Source organism: Cetorhinus maximus, chromosome 6 (genome assembly GCF_964194155.1).
Source record: "Cetorhinus maximus chromosome 6, sCetMax3.hap1.1, whole genome shotgun sequence".
In the NCBI taxonomy this organism is placed as follows: Eukaryota; Metazoa; Chordata; class Chondrichthyes; order Lamniformes; family Cetorhinidae; genus Cetorhinus; species Cetorhinus maximus.
In genome coordinates this window covers 114830678-114857749 of record NC_135884.1, presented here as the reverse complement: position 1 = coordinate 114857749, position 27072 = coordinate 114830678, and the positions used below count along the sequence as shown (strand labels likewise).

The 27072-nt window shown below is 44.6% G+C and overlaps 1 protein-coding gene across 1 annotated transcript in view; it reads right to left on the bottom strand.

The window, feature by feature from the left end:
- abcc12 (ATP-binding cassette, sub-family C (CFTR/MRP), member 12) overlaps window positions 1-20961 on the bottom strand; it is a 124469-nt gene extending 103508 nt beyond the window's left edge. Inside the window, exons 1-5 of the mRNA XM_078544329.1 lie at window positions 20788-20961; window positions 6804-6954; window positions 6550-6708; window positions 6300-6447; window positions 4584-4817 (exon numbers count right to left, since the gene is read on the bottom strand). Coding sequence (XP_078400455.1) covers window positions 4584-4817; window positions 6300-6447; window positions 6550-6708; window positions 6804-6910 — 648 coding nt within the window. The 5' untranslated portion in view covers window positions 6911-6954; window positions 20788-20961. The remainder of the gene's footprint in view (window positions 1-4583; window positions 4818-6299; window positions 6448-6549; window positions 6709-6803; window positions 6955-20787) is intronic.
- Window positions 20962-27072: the final 6111 nt, after the last annotated feature.

Below are 27072 nucleotides of genomic sequence, written 5' to 3'. Positions count from 1 at the left end.
CTCGTGCACTTTATATTGAACCAGGGTTGATCCTCTGGCTTGATGGTAATGGTAGAGTGGGGGATATGCCAGGCCATGAGTTTACAGTTTGTGGCTGATTGTGCTGATGATCCACAGCACCTCATGGATGTCCTGTTTTGAGTTGCTGGATCTGTTCAAAATCTATTCCATTTAGCATGGTGGTATTACCAAACAACATAGTGGATGGTATGCTCAATGTGAAGGCAGGACTTCATCCCCACAAGGCCTGTGCAGTGGTCGCCCCTACCAACACTGCTGTGCACAAATTGCCTGCTGCCTTTCTGATGTTACAACTGTAGCTACACTTTTAACATCGAGTACTTCATTGGCTATAAAACACTTTGGGATGTCCTGAGTTCATGAAAAGTGCTATATAAATGCAAGTCTTGTTTTTACCTTTAACTTTATTACCTTTATATAACCTTTATACCTATAAATATTACCTCTCACAGGAAGATGGTAATCAAGTTGCAGCAAATGGAGACAGATGTGGAGTTTAACAGTGATGAGCAATAGATTGGGGAAAGAACGGGACTTAGGAAATATTTTGGGTTGGCATTACTCAGAGATGGAAAAGGTGGCTTAAGTTACTGTGGAATTTCTAGGGCCCAGCAGCAGTGTGGGTTGAGTACCAAGATATAGCAGGACTGCACAAATCCCGTGTTGTGTGAAAAATGGGGAAGGTACCAAAGACTGTGTGTAATATGGGACAAAAGGATTCTCAGTGTGGCAGCACTTAGGTGAGTTACTGGTGTATGGCACACTGCAGACTGCTCTTGGGATATTTATGAGCAGAGGGCTAATTCCTTCTTGTGGAATTACTGAGTAGGTAATAGTAGAGTCTGGCAGCAATAGAGGATAGTTTTTGGTATTGCAGCATTCTGTGGTGAAGTCCAGTTGTCTGGAAACATGGAGGATGGTACTGTGATCTGCTATTACCTACAGTGGACGATGTCAGCTTGTAACAGTCATGGGGGTGCCAGATGGTTAGGTAACAAAGAGGAGGGAGGTGCAGACTGATAGTGCTGGGGCTATATCATGCCAGGTCTGTGATATTTGGAGGTGCTGGGAGTCTGGCTGAGATCTCAGTGTTGATCACAATGGGGATGGGCTCTGGAGGGATGACCAGTACTTGAGTGGGCCTCAGGGAATAAGTAGGGTTCCCAGGGATCTTCCAGCAGAGAGGGCATCTCAGAATCTGGGAAAATTAAAAGGTGGTGTTTGGAAGCACAAGACATGGTCTTAGAGACAGGATGCACTGGGGAGGGGGTCACTGGAAATATTTGTATGAGGCTCCCTGATTGTGGAAGCAATGGGAAGAGTCCTGGGACCTCAAAGTACTTAAGTTGAGGAGGTAGGCTAAACAGAATTTGCTCCAATTTGTCTCCTGCCTGTTATTAAAAGAGAAAAGAAGGCTTTACATTTATATGACTCCAGGGTATCCCAAATTGCTTCATAGCCAATGAGATACTTGTGAAGTGTAGTCACAGCTGTGATGTGGGAGGGCCATCAAAATACTCCCTGACCTAAAAGTTATGTTACAGCCACAGGCCTGCCAGAATAAACAAAAACAAAAAATGCTGGAAAAACTCGGTATCTGTGGAGAGAAAGGTAGAGTTAATGTTTCGCGTCCGTATGACTCTTCTTCAGAGCTAAGAGAAGTAAAAATGTGGTGAAATTTATACTGTTTAAGGGGGGTGGAGCAGGCGAAGCTGGATAGAAGACCAATGATAAGTAGAGGCAAAGAAGAGATTGCCAAAGATGTCATAAACAAAAGGCAAAGGGTAGTTAATGATGGTGGTACTGGCTAAAGGAGGTGCTAATGGTGACATTAAGGATAGAAAGCAGGATGTGATAATAGCTGGACAAGGGTAAATGCTCTGGAAAGAACAACGTGAGCAAGTGACAGATGACGCTAATGGGGGTCAGGTGGGGAGAGGGGACAGTGGTTGGAAAAAAGATCGAAAATAGGCTAAAAGGTGGGGATAAAACAATGAATAAAAATGAAAATAAATTTAAATCATAATAATCATAAAAATAAGTGGAAAAATATATATATAAAATAAAAAGTAAAAAATAAAAATGAATATTGAAAAAGGGATAAAAAATGGTTGATGATGGAGGAAAGAGTTTATGGTCTGAAGTTGTTGAATTCAATGTTAAGTCCCGGAGGCTATAAAGTGCCTAGTCGGAAGATGAGATGCTGTTCCTCCAGTTTGCGTTGGGCTTCACTGGAACATTGCAGCAGGCCAAGGACGGATATGTGGGCATGAGAGCAGGATGGTGTGTTGAAATGGCAAGCGACAGGAAGGTCTGGGTCATGCTTGCAGACAGACTGAAGGTGTTCCGCAAAACGGTCACTCAGTGTGCGTTTGGTCTCTCCAATGTAGCGGAGACTGCATTGGGAACAGCAAATGCTGTAGACCAAATTGAGGGAAGTGCAAGTGAAGTGTTGCTTCACTTGAAAAGAATGTTTGGGCCCTTGGATGGTGAGGAGGGGGAAAGTAAAGGGGCAGGTGTTGCATCTTCTGCAATCGCATGGGAAGGTGCTGTGGGAGAGGGTTGAGGTGCTGGGGATGATGGAGGAGTGGACCAGGGTGTCCCAGAGGTAACGGTCCCTACGGGATGCCGACAGGGGGGGTGAAGGGAAGAGGTGTTTGGTGGTGGCATCATGCTGGAGTTGGCGGAAATGGCGGAGGATGATCCTTTGAATGCAGAGGCTGGTGGGGTGAAAAGTGAGGACTAGGGAGACCCTATCATGGTTCTGGGAGGGAGAGGAAGGTGTGAGGGCAGATGCGCGGGAGATGGGTTGGACACGGTTGAGGGCCCTGTCAACCCACCGTGAGTGGGAAACCTCGGTTAAGGAAGAAGGAAGACATTTCAGAAGTGCAGTTTTGGAAAGGGGCATCGACAGAACAGATGCAACAGAGGTGAAGGAGCTGAGAGAATGGGATGGAGTCCTTACAGGAAGTAGGGTGTGAGGAGCAGTAGTTGAGGTAGCTGTGAGAGTCGGTGGGCTTGTAATGAATATTGGTGGACAGTCTATCACCAGAAATTGAGACAGAGAGGCCAAGGATGGGAAGGGAAGTGTCAGAGATGGACCATATGAAAGTGATGGAGGGGTGGGAATTGGAAGCAAAATTGATAAATTTTTCCAGGTTCAGACAAGAGCACGAAGCAGCACCGAAACAGTCAACGATGTCCTGAAAAAAGAGTTGTGGGAGGGAGCCTGAGTAGGACTGGAACAAGGAATATTCCACATATCCCATAAAGAGACAGGTATAACTGGGGCCTATACGGGTACCCATAGCCACACCTTCTATTTGGAGGAACTGAGACAAGTTTAAGGAGAAATTGTTCAGTGAGAGAACAAGTTCAGCCAGATGGAGGAGAGTGGTGGTGGATGGGGATTGTTCAGGCCTTTGTTCAAGGAAGAAGCAGAGAGCCCTCAGACCAGCTTGGAGGGGGATGGAGGTGTAGAGGGATTGGATGTCCATGGTGAAGAGGAGGCGGTTGGGGCCACAGAACTGGAAATTGTTGATATGATGTAGGGCATCAGAGGAATCACAGATGTAGGTGGGAAGAGACTGGACAAGGGGAGAGAGAATGGAGTCAAGATAGGGAGAAGTGAGTTCTGTGGGGCAAGAGCAGGCTGACATGATTGGTCTACCGGGACAGTCCTGTTTGTGGATGTTGGGTAGGAGGTAGAAGCGGGCTGTCCAAGGTTGGGAGACTATGAGGTTGGAAGCTGTGGAGGGAAGATCTCCAGAGGAGATGAGGTCAATGACAGTCCTGAAAAGAATAGCCTGATGTTCGGTGGTGGGGTCATGTTTCGGGAGGAGGTAGGAGGATATGTCTGAAAGTCGGTGCTCTTCCTCTGTGAGGTAGAGGTCAGTACGCCAGACAACAACAGCACCACCCTTGTTGGCAGGTTTGATAACAAAGTCAGGGTTGGACCTGAGAGAATCGAATGCGGCAAGTTCAGAAGGAGACAGGTTAGAGTGAGTGAGAGGAGCAGAGAAATTGAGACGGCTGATGTCACACCGACGGTTCTCAATGAAAAGATCAAGGGCAGGTAAGAGGCCAGAGGGAGGGGTCCAGGTGGAGGGAGAATACTGGAGACGGGTGAAAGGATCCGTTCCTTTAGCCAGCACCACCACCATTAACACCCCTTTGACCTTTTGTTTATGACATCTTTGGCAATCTCTCCTTTGCCTCCACCTATTGCTGGGCATCTATCCAGCTTCATCTGCTCCACCCCCCCCTTAAATAATATAAATTTCACCACAGTTTTACTTCTCTTAGCTCTGAAGAAGAGTCACACGGACTCAAAACGTTAACTCTGCCTTTCTCTCCACAGATGCTGTCAGACCTGCTGAGTTTTTCCAGCATTTTTTGTTTTTGTTTCAGATTTCCAGCATCCGCAGTATTTTGCCTTTAGCCTGCCAGAATGAAGTTGGGCCAAGGCGTACTTGTTCACAGCTGGTTTAATATAGCATGACCAATGAGGAAAAACAACAAAGGACAACTACAATAATCTTACATTACAGATAAGTACCTACCTCACCAATAGAAATGTTGTTTAAATCTTTAAGATGAACCAACTTAACAAATGCCAATGTAGAAATGGCACCTTTTAGTCGGATGCCAGTCTGATAGTTGATTGCCCACGTGACTGAGAAGAGAAAGGTTTTAAGAAGCTCTGTAGTGAATAAGGCAAAGCACAGACCAACACCATAAACAAGACTTTCTGACTTTTTTTCAATATGTTGGAGTATAGCATGAACCAGCACTGCCTGTAAAATAAGAAACAGAAGTCACAATTAGGCAGTAATAATATCATGATATTTTTGTGCTTAATATGATGCTGAGTGGGACACATGTGTTTTAGGTTTCTCCAACAGTAACAATTACAACCTGCATCTATGTAGCACCTTTAATGAGACAAGAAGTCCAAAAGGCAAGTGATAGTAAATGTAAAGAAAATGGGTATAACAGGTCAAGAAAGAGATTAAAAGGGGTAAGCAAAAACTTGGCTTGAGATGGTTTCCAAGGTTTTTAAATGGCCGAGAAGCAGAGGTAGAAAGATATAGGAAGGGAGCTCCAGAGCTTAAAACCCAAGTGGCTGACATTTTATCATTACTGGTGGAATAAACAGTAGAGGCAGCACCAAAGGCTGGAGTCAGTAGAATAGAATGTTCTTGGAAGGTGGATATCAGGCTGGAGGATATTAACAGAAATAGGCGTGGGTGAGGCTGTTGAGTGACAAAGCTGCCAAGAATTTTAGGTTTAAGGCATGGGGATTAGGGAGACAATGTAAATCAGTAAAGGTAGCACTGATGTGCAAACAGGACTTATTGTGGGCCTGATTACTTTGATAGGGGATGAAGGGTGGCAGTGGGGTGGGGTGGGGTTGTGTGGGTAGGGTGGTGGGCAGCAAAGAGAACCTACAAAGGATAAAACTTGCAGCATACTGAGAAGGAAATAAGTTGACCATTAGGGACTTTCTGCCCCTCCCCCAAAGGTTATCAACATCCCTATCCTGGTGGTTCCTAAGGCAACAGTAGTCAGGAAAATAGGATGGTCCACCAAGCCTCACACTTTCACCACAATTTACATTCCTCTCAGCAGTCGATGTAGAGACAGTGGGGAAGGGGGTTGTGGGGCTGGGCTGTTGGGGTGGGGGGGCAATAAAATTAAAGCTGGGGAACCTCATTTTCTCACTGTCCTGCCCAATGTGGAGGAGATCATGGTCTTTGAATCAACCCAGAGTTAGAGTTTGGAACAGTATTAGCCGATCCATGTTAGGTATACCATAGCTCTGCAGAGCAAATCTCTCGGTACCCTGACTAAACAATGTATTTTTAACTCATGGATTCTGAAGATTAATGTCTATGCCACTAGTGTGATGTTTTTCTTTTTTCATATTGATTGTGTTTTTGAGTGACATTGCCAGACTAGTGCCAAACAACGGCAGTTTTACCCTGTGGTTATTTGACTTCCTGGAATTGTTTTGACATTGATTTTATGAATAACCTTTAAAACTAGGCCTTATTGTAAAGGTCATATTACCTTTGAAAATGTTTGAAATGCTTTCACAAAATGGGAGATACATAAATAATATGCAATTATGTTCAAAATCGTGTTCTTTCATAGACCGGGATTACATCGGTGGTTTATCTAAACACCATGTTATTTCAAGTTTATTGAAATATAGCAAATTAAGAATTGATGGAGTTAATAACCATTTAAACTAGTAGACATATGTGACTGCTTACCGGTCCCAAAAAGCTACAAATCATACAAATAACCGTACAAGTTATGGTCATAATAAGCCTTGTTCTCTGAAACTGCAGAGCCACTTTCTCCAAGGAAGCTTTCTCACTGCCCATTTTATCCACTTCGTTTTTCCAAAGACGCAAGAATCTGTAAATATTTTCAGCAAAATGTCAAAAGAATTTTTATTTTGTTTGTACGCACATTTTTATACATTCTGATCAGTCAAAATGTCTTTCCAAATTGACACACCTTCTGGCATTCACATCTGAACAATGGAACTGAGACAGGGGAGGCACAGTGTCTTGATTCAGCTCCTTCTTGAACCCTTTTATCATCACTGGTGTCAGCCATGAGAAAAAGGTGAACGAAAATAACCCAGCATCATCGACTGGAGCTGGAGATGGATTCCTGCAAAATATTTTGTTGCGTATGATAAAGGATAGTTAATTCCGAAAAGCACGAAGGACTTTATATTGTAGAACAGGTTTTCTTTTCTCACTTACTTTGGCTTTGGACGAATAGGAATCATTGTTTTGGAACTCTGAAAGTATTTGTGGTGTTTATTCTGTACTCCGTGTGGCTCTTCATCATAGAAACCTGGAAATTCCATTTCACTGACTTCCGGCAATGTGCTTCAATATTGGGAAGATTGATCTTGAAGTTAAAGAGTCAAAGATTAAATGTTGATGTAAATAGAAGGAATATTTATTATTATAGCTTTTACACCACATTGAGTGTCACAGCAGAGATCTTGGTGTGACTTTTTAGTTCAACAAATGAAATAATGATGCTGCACATTTAATTACTAGAATATTAGACATTGCAATATCAATGTTAATGTCCAACAGTTTGGACACCAAGCCACAGAATTCCCGGATTCAGGAAGGTGGTTCTGCAGCAGGTAGACCAGTAGAAAGCTGTTTTTTTTCACCCCTGGTGGATATATAGAAAATAATTTGAACACCTAAACGAAAGATCCACACAAAGAACTAAGGGGCAGAGTTTTGCCCTCGTCGGGTGAATCGGCAAGGGAGGGCAGGAGTGGTTGGGAAGCCGAACGCCGCCCGCGATCGGGGCTGGACCACGATTTCATGCTGGCAAGCAAATTAAGGCCCACCCAGCGTGAACGTCGGCTGGAGAACCTCCAAGATGAGGCGGGTGGGGGCCGGGGCCTATTGTCCGCCGGGTCCAATGGCGACATGGCGGCCGGTTCAAAATCAGTGCAGGCAGCCCCAGGGAGACTGTCCGCATCGGAGTTGCAGCAGTGACATGGCTGCAAATAAGGATGCAGAGACCAGGTGGGAGGGGAGGTCGGCTGGGCGCTCGATCGCCAGTTTTTCCGATGAGTGCCTCGCTGCCCTCCTGGAGGAGGTGGCTGCCAGAAGGGACACCCTTGTCCCCAGGGATGGGAGGAGAAGGCCACCACACCTCACAAAGAGGGCATGGGTGGAAGTGGCAGGCCGGGTGAGCAGCCACAACGTGGTGAGGAGCACCTGGGTGCAGTGCCGGAAGCGCTTCAATGACCTGCCGTGCTCAGGGACGGTGAGTACCGTGTTGGCATAGGTCAGTGTGTTGAATTGTTTTGAGCTGGCCATCCCCCCGTGGAGCTCGGGGGTGTTAGAGTCTGAATGCCAACTGTCAATAATGCCGGAGCTGGCCAAGGGGCTGAGCCCTGGCTGCTTGGACTGAGTGCCTTGCACCTCGAGGGCCACGACTTGGATGTGCCCTACAAGGTGCTCCTCAGCTGGGGTCGGCCAGTCCGCAATGGCACTGCAGGTAGACAGTGGACTAATCAATGCTCCTCTGTCCTTTCAGGAGAAGACATCCCATAACAATATTGAGAGGCCATGGACTGGCAGAAGATCTCAACACCACCTCACCCTCACCTGGTACGTGCAGGAGACCTTGGAGCTCGAGAGGCCCCATGCACCTCAATCAATCAGCCACAGTGAGGCTGGGGTGTCAGATGAAGGTAAGAGTGCAGTGCCCCTGAGGTGAGAGTTTCAGATGGTTCAAACAATCTTGTGCAATCTCATTGTTGATGGGAGCCTCCAGACTAGATTCCTCATTGATCATGGAAAGACGATGGCAACATGATGCACATCTCCATTGTCTCACCAGGGTGCCTGGCATGCACAGTGACAGTGTCATGACTTAACGAATGACATATTCTTCTTCTCCCTTAGATCTGCACCAAGCAGCGAAGTGCAGGACCTTCAGGAGCTAACTCTGACCCCGGAGGACCACCATGCTCCCCAAGCACCTGGGTCACACCCACTCTCTGAACCTCGATGGGCATTAGTTCCGCGGCTAGTATCTTGGTACACATTGGTGATGGGACTTCACACTCGCCTGAGGTGCAGGCAGAGGCAGAGAGTGCCCAGGGAGCCTGCTGAAGACCAGGACGATGCTCAGTCAAAGGCAGATGATGAGCCTCTGGAGTCGTCCATTAGGCAGCAGACGCTGGATGTCCAGTGGGATGTGTGGGAAGATCTGGCGGAGATCCAAGAGGGTATGCATGTCATGGTCCCTGTTGTGGAGGAGTCCCTGCAGAGCGTGGACACTGCGTTGACCCTCATGGCCGAGCGCAAGGCCTCCTCCATGGAGAGAGTGGCGACTCTCATGGAGAGGCTGCTCCAGGAACAAAATCAGGAGTTCCTGGGTTTGTGCTTGGACCCGCAAGCCCTCAGCTGGTCAGTGTCCCTGTGTGAGATGGATGGGTTACCCAATATCCCAGCTAGGGGATCATCAATGGCAAGCAGGGAGGTCCACAGTGACCCCACGTTGGCTCATAAGCTGCTTGTTGTCTTTGTGGGCTCCTCTCAGGGCACTCTGGATGATGGCAGCAGCTCCTCCACCCCTCTGCCAGTGACCGTCGCATCTGATGAGACTGCGGCAACTGGGTAATTGCCAGCCGTGGCACTGGCTGCTCCCTCCCAGGTGGGACCAGCACAGGCTCCACTGGCCAAAGGACGACCACCAAGGTCATCAAGGCCAACAGGACATCAGAGTCAGCAGGCTGTCTCCAATGCCGGTGCCAGAGAGGGAGGAGCATCTAGACGTAGTGCCCATAAACATAAGCTTAAAGCACCTTAAGCGCAAGATGGACCGGTCACGGGTGATCTTTTGTTCCTCCATTTTGTTTTTCTTTTTTTAATGGTGTGACCACCAACACTAGATATTGTTCCATTCAATACAATGTGAGCTCCAACATTAAATTACATTTGCTTTAGTGTTATTGGCCTGAGTATGCTTCACTTGTTTTGTAGATGCAGGGTGGTCCAGTATGGCATGCCAGACTTGGGTTGCTTGAAGCTTTATTGCACAGGCACTGAGTGTTTCTTGGGGGCCAAGGAAAGGATCATTTCTGTGATCCAGGATGGAGGTGGCAGTCCTGGCATGAGGTGGTAGTTCTTATTTGGCGGCCTAGCTGAAGGAGCTTTGGATCAAGGCGTCCCTGCCTTCCTGGAGGTTAGCGAGGTCTGGCTCCACGCCCTCAGTGTTCTCCTCACCATGCTCCTTTTCTGACTCACTACTGGACTCATCATATGGGGCCTGTGCAGCTACATCTGAAGGGTTCTCAAAATTCCCACATTTTTCATATCATCAACAAGGGTATGACTTTTGGACTTTTATGGCAGAGGACCCAACTGCTGAGTTAAGTGTAGAACCCTGCAGCCCATGAAGGCCTGGGACTGGACATGCCCGGGCTTGTTGAGTGCAGTGTGGATTGTTGCCTGTAACCAGACAACGAGAGGAGACAGAAGACGCATTCTTCCCTTTAAAACAATCAACCCAGAGAAAGACTTCATCTTACACGAAACTAAAGCCCATCAAAATCTTGCATAAATAATCGCTACTAACTACTAAGACAGGAAGGCAGCAATCATGCAATTATGCGAACCCATCAATACTCCACATATACAATGGCCTTCAGTTCAAGACTAGTTACGGGGACAGGAAGACAATGATAAACATCATGTGAGCCCATTAAAAACAACGAGACAACAATCACCTGAGGAAGCCCACCAAAATCAGCCAAAGAACTAACCTTGATTTGGATTGAGACAAGAAATTCATAAAACAGTATAACTGGGCCATCAGTTACAAAAGGGAGGAGATCTGGAGGGTGAACAGTTTTTGGAGCGGTTGAAGCAGAGTTTAAGCAGGGAGAGGTAGCTGTGCCAAGCGGAGGAAGGAGATCTGGAGGTTTGCAGGCCCACAGGCAACATCATAGCGAGGGGCACGTGGTGGCAGGCTCAACCGAAGACAACAAGGCCGCAACTGCAGCCCTCCATGAAGATCGACCACCCACAACCGCGTCCTCCACCCAAGTGAAGAACATTCGCAGATTCCACAGACCAGGACCACGTGGGGACGGCAGGCCCCAGAGGACACAAAGAGCGTACCCCAAAACTGCAACCGGCTTACCTGGCTGGATTTTGAACTGTCAAGGAACCCTGGTTGGTAAGCATGATCCCTGACCTCTCCTAGTTCAATTTAGTTAGGTTTTGGGGGTGGGACAAGGATAAGGGGATTAGTAGCGTGATTTTCCCTCATAATGCCATGTGTTCCCCATTCTTAACTAAGTATACTTTGTAGGCCTGTATAATCTCAGTGTAATCCTAATGTTATAAATTCATTTGTGACTTCAATAAACCCAGTTTTTTTCTTGCACCAAAACCAGTTGTCTGCTGCACTTTGTCACAACGCCTAAATAAGTCCAAGGTCTAGAACCCAGGGAGTAGGAGCGATTCGGACCGCTCAGAAGTCAGAGGTGAAGCTGACACACACCACCACCCCCTGCAATCAACATCCTCTTCCTCCAGTGGCTCCCCACTTACCAGTGCCAGATTGTGGAGAGCGCAGCATGCAACCAGTACCAGTGACACCCGCTCTGGGGGTATTGCAGTGCTCCCTCTGAACGGTCCAGGCATCGGAAGCGCATCTTGAAAAGACCTAAGGTTCTCTCTACCATCGCCCTTAAGCTACACTGCCTCTGTTCCTGGGTGGCGGAGAGGTGTCATGAGCCACCTTTTCAAGGGATAGCCCTTGTCACCCAGCAGCCATCCATTCTGTCGGGCTGGAGCACAGAAGAGCCCTGGCACCTGGAAGTATCTCAGGACATATGCGTCATGGGAGCTGCCAGGGTACCTTGCACAGACTTGCAAAATCTGCATCTTGTGGTCACACACTATCTGCACGTTCATTGAGTGGAATCTCTTCCTGTTAACAAAGGCACCCGGCTGACCCACTGGCACCTTGATGGCCACATGTGCGCAGTCGATGGTAACCTGGACGCGGGGAAACCCAGCAATCACTGCAAAGCCTCTGGCTCACTCAGCCTGGCCTTGTTCATACGGAAATGAAGGAAGGTCAATACCCACCTGAACAGAGCTTCTGTCACCAGCTTGACTCAACTGTGGACAGCTGGTTGGGAGACTCCACACTGATCCCCCACTAAACCCTGGAAAGAGCCGGAAGGATAGAAGTTGAGGGCCACTGTGACCTTCAGAGCCACTGGTATGGAGTGTCCACTCAAACAGCCGGAGCTGATCTCAGGCCTGATCATCTGACAAATAGAGGTCATGGTCTCCCTGGAGAGACGGAGCCTCCTCCAGTATTGCACCTCAGACATATTGAGGCAGCTGCATTGCCGCCTGTAAACCCAGGAAGCAGGATAGTGGCATCTCCTGCGGTCCCTTCCGCCTTGGGCTACCTGCTGGCCCTGTGCCCCTTGTGTCTCTCCTCCCACTGGTCCCGCCCCTGGAAGCTGCTTTGGGACACGTGGCCTCCTCTACCTTTTGCCCTTCTCTTACTCCTCAGAGGAGATACCTCCAGCAAAGACCACAATCCCCATTACCAGGGTCTGATACCTGGAAGGGGCTACACGGTCTGAATCCCCAGGGGGCCTGGAAGACACCAATCAGACCTGAAATGAAGCCTGAAAATGCTAAGAATGAAGCCCTGATCAGAGATTAAGCTGATAAGTACAAATAAGTCACCAGCAGCAAACCATCTCTAAAACTCTTCACTACTCACATAGACAATGCTGCTGACCCTTCTTATCCTGCCCGTGGATGAGGTTTTGCAAATTGTGGGCTGCCTGCCTGCTCTTGCGACGAACAAAAAATTGCACGAGCAAAGTTAAACCACCATCAGTTGGGTTGTCAGGGCCTTAACTGGCCTCTTAATTAATGGTGGGCACAGCTCCAACTCCCATACGCGCCCGCCGAGTGAAATATCATGAGTGCGCGATGATGTTGGGACGCTCGCCCGACAAGTGGAAAATTTGGCCGAAGGAGCTTCACAGTTCACAGTAAAAACTATGTAATAACTATGACCATGAAACTATTCTCCATGATACTTGGTCAAAATTTCATAATATTTTTCATCCTCACAACAACTTTTCACACATAATCCTTCTATATCCAAATACGCTTTCTACTCATCCTCCTCCTGATATCTTCAGTTTCAGTTTAAAATTCATCACCCAATCGCCTACTCTCAAAACATTTTCTTTTGTGTCAGAAAGCAATGCCAAACATGTGATAGTGTAAGTGGCCATGGAAACAGAATCCTGCCTGGTTGCCAATGTACTTTCCAGGCAACTGCTCCCTGTTTAAGAGGATTTTCTGACTTCCGATTACTCAGGAACACTGTGATCATTTATAATATGGTTTTAATGAATAGCAATCTTAATTCCACATCATGGAATTCATCAAAATTATCCATCTGTATTTGTTGTCCTATTCACTATTTACTCTGTATTATCACACATTGATAAAGATAAGCTGTAGATGTAAAGGACCAGGATACAGGGGCTTTATGGAGCAATTCTCCTTTCTGAATTTCAATGAGGAAGAGTGCTTTTGATGCCCCCACTTCATGAAAGAAGTACTCAGTGAAATCTGTCACCTGCCTTTTTTTATTATTCATAGGGTATGAGCATCACTGGCAAGGCCAGCATTTATTGCCCATCCCTAATTGCCTTTGGAATGGTGGTACCTTAAAGTCATTGGTGGATATGGCCTCCTGTTGAGAGCACTTCTCCCCGTCCTCCTTCCTTTTCCACCAGTTTGTCCTCCTCTATATTATCTCTGCTCATTCTTCTTGCCTTGCTGCAGGCCAAAGGGGATGAAAACTATACCACTGAAGGCTGGGAGCTAATGGTCTGAGCAGGCTCCTTGAAGTGAAGCCAAGTCCCTCACTATATGCCACACCACTGCCTGTAGACTTCACCAAAGTTAACCAACAGTACAAACCACTAAACACTTCAGCTAACTTAGCAGCCAATAGAAACCAACCAGGAACTGACCTGAGAGTGGTTCATGATCCCATTAAATAGTACTGGTCCTGGAATATGTCTGAGCAGAGGGCTAGTTCCTTCTTCTGAAATTACTGGATAGTTGATAGTCAGGCCTGGCAGCAATAGGGGATAGTTTTTGTACTGCAGTTTTTGGTATTTGTGCGGTGGGATCTAGTTGTCCAGGAACATTGGAGCTGGTATTGGGGTCTGTTATTATTAGAGGTGGAGAATGTTGGTGTGCACTGGGGGGTGATTGAAGGCTGGGTAACAATAGGCAGAGAATGGCTTGAGGTGTAATGCGTCAGGTCTGGAATATTTGGGGGTTTTGGGAGCCTGGCTGAAGTCTTGATGTCTGACAGATTGGAGATGAGTACTCTGGAGCAATAGTCAATACTAGGGTGGGGCACAGGATCACCACGAATTGCTGGGATCTGGAATTCACTATCTGAAAGAGTGGTGGGAGCAGATTCAAAAGTGACTTTATATGTACGTACTTTACATAAAATAGCCCTTTAATCATTGAATTATAGAATTGTACAGCACTGAAAGAGGCCATTCAGCCATCAAGTCTATTCCAAAGAACAATTCCATTGGTCCCACTCCCCTGCTTTTCTCAATCCATGCAACATTTTTCTTTCAAGTGTTCATCCAATTTCCTATTGAAGGCCACTATTGAACCTATATCCAACACCCTATTTCAAATCTTAGCCACTTGTATATAAAAAGGTTTTCCTCATGGGGTTTCTGATTCTTCTTTAAATTACTTTAAATTTGTGCCCATCAGACATTGGAAGTAGTTTTTCTTTATTTAGTCTATCTCAGGCCTTCATAATTTTAATGACTTCTATCAAATCTCTTCTCAGCCTTTTATAGAGAACGACACCAGCTTCTCCAGTATATCCACTTAACTGTAATCCTTTATCTCTGGAATCATTCTAGTAAATCTCTTCTGTAGCCTCTCCAAAGCCTTCACATCTTTACTAAACTACAATGCCCAGAATTAGACACAATACAGTGAAGTCCCACCATTCGCAGGAGTTGCGTTCCCCCGAATTCTCGCAAAGGGCAAAATCGCAAACAGGGAACAAACTTTATAACGGGAATTAATTAGATAGGCTCCAGTCATTCCAAAATTGTACTTTTTAAAGGCACAGAGGCATGTTTTTGAGTAAATTCAAGACAATTTTATTGGAGAAACTGTTTAACAAAATGAGAAAACAAGAACAATGTAAAATTTGTCACACCTACAGTACAAATTACTTGAGAGTGGAGGTGGAGTGAGTGAAGTGCCTGATGCAGATGTTGATTTTCATGAAACGAACAATGTTATTCTTGACTGCTTTGCCTTTTGTTTCTCAGTGTAGTAAAGTTCTCTGTAAGGAGCAATAGCTGTGCCAATCACTCTACAAAAGGCAATGCTTCTTTCCATACTTGTATCATGGTCTGTCACCTGTTTTTTCAAATCTTCAGCTGATCTTATGAGATCTGCCATCATCTTAGTTGTGAATTGAGCCTTCTTAGGCTCTTCTTCCTGCTCCTGCTCTTGTTTAGTTTCATTTAATTTCATCAGTTCAACCAATTCTTCTGTAGAGAGTTCCTCTTGATGAGATTTAAGCGACTCATCCACTTCATCTGTGGTCAGGTCTTCAGGTCCCTCCCCTCCAACTTGTTTTGCCAACTCAACAATCCTGGCCACTTCAGCTTCCACATTGGGGATCCCTGTAAAATTATTCACAGCCTCAGGCCAAACTTTTTTCCAGCAGGCATATATTGTTGAAGCTCTAACTTCATCCCATGAGTCCTTAACTATGCCTACTGCTATGAAGATGTTGAATTCCTTCCAGCTATCACAGACTGTGGTTGAAGGGTCTGCTTCCAGAAGATTAAGTTGGGTGTAGTAAGCCTTGAATGAGGCAATGACCCCATGATCCATAGGCTGGATAAGTGAGGTCATATTTGGAGGTAAAAACAAAATGTCAACATCTGGATGTCTCTCTGTGAGAGAGTGTGGATGCCCGTGTGCATTATTGGGAATAAGTTGGATCTTGAAAAACAGGTTCTTTTCCCTCGGGTAAGTCCTGACCTCTAGCAGAAAGAAATTCTCAAACCAGTATTCAAATATTGAAGGCATTTCTGTTAGTCTTCCAAAAGACTGGCAGGTGAGATTTACTTTTCCCTTTAAGAGCTCGAGGGTTTTCTGATCTTTAAACCAGAATTGGTTTACATTTAAAACCATCCACATTGGCACACACTAGGAATGTTAGACTGTACTTTGCATCTTTAAAACCAGGAGCTGTCCTTTCTTCTTTGGATATTTAAGTCCTATTTGGCATTTTCTGCCAGAACAGGCCAGTTTTGACTGTGTTGAAGACCTGCTTTGCCTGGTAGCCTCTCTCCTCAATGTATTCCTGCAGCCCCTTGGGAAACTCTCCTGCAATTGCAAATTCAGCTGGAGCAGCCATCCCCATTTCCTCCTACTTACAAAAGTTAACCTGGCACTATGACGACCAGAAATACTAACACTGGCCCTTATTTTTTCTTCAGACTGCCTAATGTACCTGATTGCAGATTCATTGACACGGTATTCCCTGACCAACATGGTAGCACTTGCACCATTTTCAGTCGAACTAAGAGTGTGACTTTTTGTGCAAGTTTCATCACTTTTCTGAGACATTTTCTGCTTGTCTCCAACTCACTTATTTTTAGTAAAGTGCTGCACTGTATCTGTACTGCAAAATACTGATCAGGAGTCAATGTATCCTGTAAATCACAGCAACCCATATGAGGTTACAGATGACACATGCACAGTGCGCACTTCCTACTGGGGAAAATACACCATGGCAACCTTGGTTTTCCTATCTTCTAAATGCTGGTTTTTCTTTATTTCAGGACCAGTATATGTTCAAGTGCAAACTTTTAATGTTTAAATTTTGGATAGTTGAAGATTTGGGGCCGCAATGGGTGAATGTGTGAAGGTCTATTGAACAGGTAAACAAATTTGTGAAAGAAGAAGTCATGAACGGTGGGACTTTAATGTACTCCAACTGGGGTCAAACTGGTGGTTTATTTAGGTTTAACATAACTTCCTGGCTTTTGCATTTCATATCCCTCTTTGTAAAGCCCAGGAACTCATATGCTTTTCTACAACTTTATCAACTTGTCCTGCCATCTTCACTATACCCCTAGGTCTCTCAGTTCCCGTACTCCCTTTAAAATTGTACCATTTAAATTATTTTGCCAATCTTCATTCTTCCTTCAAAAATGCATCACTTCACACTTCTATAAAAATAAAGCAATTGCAACTTAGCTACTTTCCATTTTAATACACACAAATTTATAAATACAATTAATGAAAGTGATATACAGCATAAGGGAAATTTTCCATCCACTACAACAATAGCATTATATTATCGTTACTGCATTCTTCATCTTCTCCCTCGCACCTAGTGGTGCAATGAGGCAGACAAAACACATGCTTACAGTTGTTTCCATAGCTAGTTTTTCCTGGAACAAGCCGCTAGTCTATTGCCAGAGACTATAGGTGGAGGGGTGCCACTCCACACCAAGCCTGGCTGACTAGGAGACTCTCCCATTCTTACCATCTGCATGTTGGACGGATTTGCAATTTAATAATCAACCTGCTTGACCACGTTATGAACTCAGTTTCTGTGGCTATCAAATCCTGGAATGGGACTTGAACCCAGATCATCTAGCTCAGAGGCTGGAACACTACCCACCGTGTCACAGGACCACTATTATTGTATTACAAAATAGCATTTTTCATACTAATTAGAATTGATTTTATAGTTTTAGTAATAATGTTAAGTTGTTCTACAAGACAGTTCATCTCAGAAATATTGGGCAGGACTTTTAGTTTGCTGGGTGCGCACAATCAGTGGGACTGGGAGCGGACGGGGAACGTACTGCTGACCACACTCAGCCCCCGACCGCGATTTCACACTGGCTGGCCAATTAACGGCCAGCCAGCATGAAACACACGCTGAAAGGCTCAGTGCTGACGGGGTGGGGTGGGAGAAGGGCAAGCGCTGAAGTCAGCATGGGCGCAGGTGGTGGTGTTCACAGAAAGCTCCCTGAAGGGAGCTGAAGACCTGAACAACCTACAATAAAGCTCACAGAAATTGGAAAAAAGTGTCCGATCTTCATAATCAGTCACATGAAAATGTAGGTAATGAAAATGCTGTCCACAAAAAATTATTTTTATTTTAATTAATCACAGAAACCTCAACCCGCCTGTGGATGAGGTTTCCTGAAAAATGCAAAGGCCACCTGGTCGATTCGCCCGCCTGCCAACCGTAACAGTGAATGGGCAATGAAAAATCTCTATTAATTGCCCACTTAATTGTTGGCGGGCATGCTTCCAAGCTAAGCAAGCGCCCGCTGACCGAAATATCATGTGAATGCGTAATGATGTCAGGACATTCGCCCGACATCATCACACGCTATTTTGTGCTCGAGCGGGTTGGGCATGCGCCCGCCCACTCAGTGAAAGTTTCTGCCTATTGTTTGGTCTCATCAGATTAAATAATAAAAATATGATGGGGACTTTATGCTTGGTCACCTTGAAGGAGAAGGTTACAGTTAAATTTTACAAACTCCTAAAACTGTATATTGTTGTTCTGTTCAGAAATAATTTAGCGCAAGCATCTCCACAAGATGACAAATGCTTTGCTTGATTAGATAAGGTGCTAAATCTAAGTTAAAGACGGAAATTAAGATTTGGAAATAGTGATAAATCCTTACAAATATTATATATTTTTCTCCTCAGAATTTTTAGTATTTTGTTTTAGCTCATCTAGATTTGAGCCCAGCTTTTGAGGTGAAAGGCTAGAATGTAACTAGTGTTTAATCAGTGTTTCCTGTGCTATGCAACTATATTTGATGATTTATTCCCTATTTCCTTGGCAAGATCAGAAATTTTCTTGGTCTATATAAACCTATCGCTTAGCTTTTCCAAACAAAGGGATGAGCCTGGGTTTCCCAGCCCCTCACACCAGGTTGTTGGGAGATCTAGGGTAGATGGGATATGCTCTGTTAGCTCCTCAACTCTTCCCCATTTCTAAATGATCATTCCAGTCATGGTACTTGATAGGGAGCATACCTGTGGCAGGACCAGTGTTAGTGTTTCTGGTAGTCATACTGCCAGGTTAACTTTTGTAAGTAGGAGAGACCCATCCCATCGCAACTGCCTCTACCCCACCCACACCTTTCCATGAAGAAGATTTGATCATGGCTTCAAAAAATAACAGAAACTGTTTGTTAAATTACTTATTCAATCATTGTCTTTATAACAAGCAAATTACTTGTGAAATGGATTGACTAATGCAAGGGTTTTTTTTGCTCATCCTTTCTACCTTTTAAAATTTCATGTTTTTTTAATTGACAAATGCTGTTCAGTTATGGAGCAAGCCAAAGTCCTTCATGTGAAGACCTGTATCAAGCAATGGTGATGGGTAAACCTGGTTAATGTCACTGAACTTGAGTGTCTACTACATCAGACTGGCTAGTATGCTGCAATCTGTCCTGGTTAGATATTGCCACTACACTGAAAGCAGATGTTTATTATATACTGGTGAGGGAACTCTGAGAATTCAGATGAATACTCTTGGCAAACATTACCTGAGAGTCAGGTATGAGAACATATGGTTGTGCATCCAGAGCTCACAGAAGTAAGCAACTGCTGCTGAAGCTTAGCATACCAGCTGGTGTAACAAGGGATGGATATCCATACTGTGCCAGGAGAAAGGCAATTTATTCACATAGTTTATTGATTAATTGTACTGCACACTGTTCTGCCCATGAGGATCTCCTGCTGTCTACTGACATTGGCAGGTGGCCCAATTCAATTTTGTGATCAAACATCATTTAAACATGAATGGCAACGTGCCTGTGCTAATCATGCTGTTTAAAGGCAGCCCACTGTTTAAGAATGAGGGAAATCCAGTGGACTTGCTGCTTTTTAAAGCCAGCTTAGATTGTTGATGTGTCAACAGCACATTTGTGGAGCAACAGAAACAATGCCAACGGCCAGAGCATCCTAGTTTTCTGATACTGTGATGGAGGTGCTAGTGTAGAAGTCAGGGCCAGGAAGGAGGTTTTCTTTCCTGGTGGGTGCCACAGTAAAGAAGTTGGCATGTATGGAGAGAGTTGGAGAGTAGATTAGTGCCACCAGCATCACTTGCAGAACCTGGTTGCTGTGCTTGAATAGGTGCAATGAATTTACTCAAAAGACTCCACTTCATATCTCTCTTAGTCTGAGCACAGTGTGGCAACATCACACTTTCCACTGGAACTGGACACATTTGCAATTCACAAAGGCAGTGAGCATATTTGCAGGAGCCTCTATAACCAAAAAACAATTGTTTCTGCACCAAAACCCGGCTAAAGATACAAATAAGGTGTCTGTAAAACTTTTACAATTATGTCAATTAGAGCAGGAGAAAGCAATTTTAAATACCACTAAAACGGGTAATTTCCTGCCTTTAACAGGCAATGATTAGTGGATGAGTTTTTTTTAAGCAACGATGCAGCCCGGCTCACATGAAAACGCTCATTGTAATTAGGTCATTGGACTTCAGTTTAAACCTATTTGTTGGGCTCCTGCCAATTCCTGATGGAAGCACTGGCTTTCTAAGTCAAGGTTCACACAAAAATTGTAACAGTCAGGCATCTGTTGGTGACTTGGTGATTTTCTTTTCAGTTTTTATCCCACTACCATCTTGTTTGCACTAAAAAATGAGGTGGTATTCAAACGTAAGATTCAGAGAATCCCAAAAGGTAAAGCAATAATTCTGGAGTTAACGGTTTGCTTGATAGATATTGTACTTACAAAAATAAAATCAATATTGTTCTTGAAAAATTACCAGTGGGCACATTCTCCAAAGGTCATTTTATTTGTCACTTGTTATTTCTTTTGAAATCCATTCTTTTCTCTGAAATATTCTATAAAGTGATTCAGAATTAGGTACATATACTCTATTGAAAGATGTGGGGAAATTGGCATTTTTGTACAAACTTTTTCATACAAGCAATGTTCTTATTTTTCATACTTAATTTATTTCAGTATTGTTTCTGGAAGATACGATTGATACTAAATACAAACATAATGTCTTTTTTTACTGTCGATGAAACAATAACACATACCCAATAGTCAGACTCACCACTTAGGCTTGACTTGTTTTATGTAGGTTTGAAATGTCTTCTATTCCTGATGTTGTGCTTAAATCACAGCTGAAATCATCAGTCTTCTTGTTGCCTGAGTAATTTAAGTAAGAACTTGGTCGAACCACACTTTTGTTGAAAACCTCGTTTTCATCCTGCTCATTTCAAAGGTCATCTTGGGCAAGAACTGCCCTGTACAAAGATCGGAAGTGTGCAGCAACATTGACTGACTTTTCTCAGATCTTAAAGGAACATTGTCTTCATTAAAGATGTGATTTACATCATTGTGTCATGCCATTCAAAGTAAGCATTTGTTTTCATGGAGGCATTGGCCGCTTTTCTTTTTTAAAAATTCTTTCATGGGGTTGTAGGTGTCGCTGGCTAGGCCAACACTTATTGCCCATCCTTAAATGTCCTTCAGAAGGTGGTGATGAGCCGCCTTCTTGAAGCACTGCAGGCCATGTGGTGTATGTAGGCTCACAGCGCTGTTAGGGAGGGAGTATCTGGATTCTGACATTAATATTAAATGCCGATTGTGAATTTTTTCTGTGTTATTTCTTCGCTGTGTTCAACAGATCTCATTAATTCATAAATCATAGTCATTTCAACACAAGAGGAGGCCATTTGGTCCATTGAGTCCAAACCGGCCCTTTGTTGAGCAATCCAAACAGTCCCATTTCACTGTTCCAGCCCCATAGGCCAGGAAGATTATTTTGCTCAAGTGACCATCAAATTTCATTTGAAATCATTCATTGTTTCTCATTCCACCATCCCTGTAGGCAGCAAGTTCCAGGATATTACCATTAGTTGCATTAAGAAGTTCTTCCTCAGAACCCACCACCCCTCCCCACACACTGCCGCACCCCCAGTCCTGTATCTCTTGCCCAAAACTTTAAATCTGTGAATCCTGGTCTTTGTACCATCAACTAATGGGAGCATCTTCTCTTTGTCTACCTTATCGAAATCTGTCATAATCTTCTACATCTCTATCAATTTTTAACATTTATTCTTTCATGGGGCATGAGTGCTGCTGGGGAGGCCAGCATTTATTGCTGATCCCTAACTGCCCTTAAGAAGGCGGTGGTGAGCCACCTTCTTGAATCACTGCCAAGTCAGGATGCTGTGTGGCTTGGAGGGGAACTTGCAGGTGGTGGTGTTCCCATGCATCTGCTGAACCTTGTCCTTTAGGTGGTAGAGGTTGCGGGTTTGTAAAGTGCTGTCAAAGAAGCCTTGGTAAGTTGCTGCAGTGCATCTTGTATATGGTACACACTGCTGCCACTGTGCCTCAGTGATGAAGGGATTGAATGTTTAAGGAACGTTTGTCCTGGATGGTATCGAGCTTCTTGAGTGTTAATGGAACTTACCTCATCAGGCAGATGGAAAGAAATCTATTGCACTCCTGACTGGAGCCTTGTAGATGGTTGGCAGGCTTTGGGGAGTCAGGAGGTGAGTTACTCATCACAAAATTCCAAACCTCTGACCTGCTTTTGTAGCCACAGTATTTATATGGCTAGGCCAGTTCAGTTTCTGGTCAATGGTGACCCTCAGGATGTTGATAGTGGGGGCTTCAGTGATAGTAATGCCAGTGAATGTCAATGGGAGATGGTTAGATTCTCTCTTGTTGGAGATGACCATTATCTGGCATTTGTGCGGCGCAAATGTTACTTCCCACTTATCAGCCCAAGCCTGAATGTTGTCCTGGTCTTGTTGCACATGGACACAGGCTACTTCAGTATCTGAGGAGTCATGAATGGTGCTGAGCATTTTGCAATCATCAGCAAACATTCCACTTCTGACCTTGTGATGGAGGGAAGGTCATTGATGAAGCAGCTGAAGATGTTTAGGCCTAGGACATTACCCTGAGGAACTCCTGTAGTGATGTCATGGTGCTGAGATGATTGACCTCCAACAACCACAATCATATTCCTTTGTGCTAGGTATAACTCCAACCAATGAAGGGTTTTCCCCCAAATCCCATTGAGTTCAGTTTTGCTCGGACTCCTTGATGCCACACTCTGTCAAATGCTGCCTTTATGGGAAGGGCAGTCACTCTCACCTCACCTCCTGAGTTCAACTCTTTTGGATCAAGAATGTAATGAGGTCAGGAGCTAAGGAACCATGGCAGAACACAAACTGAGTGTCAGTGAGCAGGTTATTGCTGGATAAGTGCCGTTAAATAGAAGTGTCGACGACCCCTTCCATCATGTTGCTACCCTCAATTTCTTTGCTCCAAGAAGAACAACTTCAGCTTCTCCAACCTAACCTTGTAGCTAAAATCCCTCATCCCTGGACATTCCGGTAAATCTTCTCTACACCTTATCAAGGGCCCTCACATATTTCCCAAAGAGTGGTGTCCATAACTGGAGGAAATACTCTGATTGTGGCCTAACCCAAGTTTTATACAGGTTCAGCATAATGTCCCTACTTTTCTACTGAATATCTTGATTTATGAAGCCCAAGATCCCATATGCTTATCTAACTACGCTCTGAACATTCCCTGCCACCTTTCAAGATTTAGTACATGAACCCCCAGGTTCCTCTGTGTCTGAACATTTTTCAGAACTGTGCCATTAAGTCTATATTGCCTCTTCCTAGTCCAACCAAATACATCACCTCACACTTCTCTGTATAAAATTCCATCTGCCACTTGCCTGCCCATTCTATTAGTCTATCTATGTCCTGATGCAGTCAATTAGTATCATTTTCACTGCCAGCCACACCTCCAAGTTTTGAATCATGGGAAAATTTTAAAATTCTAATTTGTACTCCAATATCCAAGTAACATGTATGCAGTGGTCCTAGCATTGACTTTCGGGGAACACCAGGGCAAAGCAGCCCATTTGATTGGCATCCCAGCTACCAACTTAAACATTCACTCCTTCTACCACCAATGCACATTGGGAGCAGTGTGTACCATCTACAACATGCACAGCAGCAACTCCTTCACTAGCACCCTCCAAATCTGCGATCTCTACCACGTAGAAAAACATGGGCAGCAGATGCATGGGAAAACCACCACCTGCAAGTTCCCCTCCAAGTAACGCACCATCCTGACTTGGACCTACCTTGCTGTTCTATCACTGGAACTCCAGGCTAGCTGAACTGTGGGTGCCCCCGCAGCAGTTCAAGAAGGCAGCTCATCACCACCTTTCCAAGGGCAATTAGGAATGGACAACAAATGTTGGCCTTGCTAGTGATGCCCACGTCACATCGAAGAAAAAAAGAAACACTCTTTACCAACCTTCAGTCTGAGAAACAACCATTTACCATGACTTGCTGTGGTAACACAAATGTTCTGGTACAGACTCTTGACATATATTTGGCACTGTTCAGGTGAACAGCTTCTTTGTTCAGCTCCTTTCATGACTTCAGGACTTCCCAAAACACTTTACAATAAATGAAACACTTCTGTAGTGTAGTCACTGGTGTAATGCAGGAAACACCATAGCTAATTTGTCAATAGGCAAGATCCCCCAAACAGCAATGTGATAATAACCAGATAATCTGTTTTAGTGATGGGGATTGAGGGATAAATATTGACCAAGACTCAAGGGGGAATTCTCTTGTTCTTCTTCAAGTTTGAGCCATGGGATCCTTTAGGCTCATCTATGAAAGCAGGTGGAGCCTTGGTTTAAGGTCTCATCAGAAAGTCAGCTCCTCTGATAGTGCAGCACTTTCTCAGATTAGATTTTTGTACTCAAGTCTCTGAGTGGGAGTAGAACCCACTACCTTCTGACTCAGGCATGTATGCTATACCAACTAATAGCTGAGAGCAGGGAGCCACTGACAGAGTAGCATAATCTGCTACTCTGCAGCTAATCCTTCTTAGATAGTTCCCAAAGTAGCTCTTTTATGATGGCACCAAGTCTGCATTAGAGTGCTTAAAATTGGGGTTTAGTGAGTAAGGGAGTTCAGTGAACAGGGAAGGAGGTGATCCTTTCATTTTCCAGCTTTCCTGAGCCTCCAGTAGCTGGCTCTTACTTTGCTATAGGGGAAGTCCATAAAGTACAGGAGAGAGAGAGAGAGAGCCAGGAGCTTGCAGATTAAATCTAAAAGTGACATCACAGGAGTCCCATAAATTGATTGGTTGGTAAGTATAGGCCTTTCCGGGCTCGGCACAGAGGAGAGGATTGGTGAATGAGAGGTGAGTTATTTTATTATATTATACTGTTCTGCAGTAAACACTTTGCATAAAGTTTAAGGTATGTCAATGCAACTTGGCCATGTGGAATGTGCATCCTGTGGGATGTAGGAAGCCATGCAGGCACAAAGTACCCTAGATGACTACATCTGCAGGAAGTATCACCTGCTGCAGAAAATTGAGCTCTGGATTGCAGAGCTCGAGTGGCGGCTGGAGTCACTGTGGTGGATCCGCAAGGCTGAGGATTATGTGGAAAACACAGTTAAAGAGGTGGTCACACTTCAGCTAAGGAGTACACAGGCAGAAAGGGAATGGGTGACTGCTGGAGTACGTAAGAGAAACAGACAGAATCCCTTCACATTAGCTCGCTCTCTAACCACTTTTTCATTTTGGATACTGGTGAGCGAGAAGGTTGCTCAGAGAGTATAGCAAGTGCCAAGTTCGTGATACCACGAAAAAACTTGACACCATCGAGGACAAAGCAGCCAGCTTGATTGGCACTAATACCACAAACGTTCACTCCCTCCACTACCGACAAACAGTAGCAGTGGCATGTACCATCTACAAGATGCACTGCAGAAACTCACCAAGACTCCTTAGACAGCACCTTCCAAACCCATGACCACTACCATCTAGAAGGACAAGGGCAGCAGATAGATGGGAACACCACCACCTGGAAGTTCCCCTCCAAGCCATTCACCATCCTGACTTGGAAATATATTGCCGTTCCTTCACTGTCACTGAGTCAAAATCCTTGAACTCCATCCCTAACAGTACTGTGGGTACACCTACACCACAGGGACTGCAGCAGTTCAAAAAGGCATCTCACCACCTCCTTCTCAAGGGCAATTAGGAATGAACAATAAATGCTGGCCGAGCCAGCAACACCCACATCCTGTCGATGAATAAAAAAAATGAATGCATGGAGTGTGACTAATAAGCTTGGTAAACTACAGGCACAGGTTGACAAATGGAATTATGATATTATTGCTTTAACAGAGACCTGGCTCAAGGAAGGGCAGGACTGGGCATTAAATATTCCTGGATACAAGGAGAGACAGGAAAGGAAGAAAAGCAGGGCGAGCAGCAGTTTTGATTAAAGATCGCATTAAAGTACTCAGGAGAGAGGATGTTCCAGAGGGGTCAAGGACAGAATCGTTCTGGCTAGAGGTAAGGAATTTAAAAAGTGCAATAACATTTAATCAGTATAATATATAGGCCACCAACCAGTGGAAGGGATGTAGAAAAACAAATTTGCAAAGAAATTATGGAGAGATGCAAGAATTATAGAGTAATAATATTGGGGGACTTCAATTATTCAAATAAAGACTGGGATGAAATAATGCAAAGGGAGAAGCAGGGCAAGAGTTCCTGGAGTGTGTTCAAGATAATTTTCTGCAGCAATGTGTTTCCAGTTCAAGGAGAGGGCAAGCACTTTTGGACCTGATTCTGGGGAATAAGTTGGCCCAAGTGGATCAAATATCAGTGAGAGAGCATTTATGGTACAGTGATCATTGTATCATTACGTTTAGGTTGGCCATGGAAAAGGACAAGGAGCAATCCAAATCCAGCAGGGATAATTAACTGGGGGAAAGCCAACTTCTGTGGGATGAGAATGCATCTGAGTCGAGTGAGTTGCAGTCAAATGTTGGCTGGAAAGACGGTGGCTGAACAACGGGCTACCTTCAAAGAAAAATGAATTGCAGGCAGTATCAAGGCATATTCCCTTTAAGGGGAAAGGTAGGAAAAATAAATCCAGAGTGCCCGGGTGACAAGAGAGAGACAGAGGTGAAGATGAACAGGAAGAAGCGTGCATACGACAGATGTCAGGTGAAAAATACAATGGAGAACCAGGCTAAATGTAGAAGGACCAGAGGGAAGTGAGAAACTCATAAGAAAAGCAAGAAGAGAGCATGAAATGGGACAGGTAGCTAATGTAAAAGGGAATCCCGAGGTCTTCTATAACCATATAAATAATAAAAGGGTAGCAAAAGAAAGAGTAGGGCTGAATAGGGATAAAAAGAAGGGGACTTGCATGTGGAGGCAGGAGGAATAGCAAAGGTATTAAAGGAATACTTTGCATTTATCTTTACAAAGGAAGAAGATGCTACCCAGGCCGAGGTGAGAGAGCTGGTACACTTGA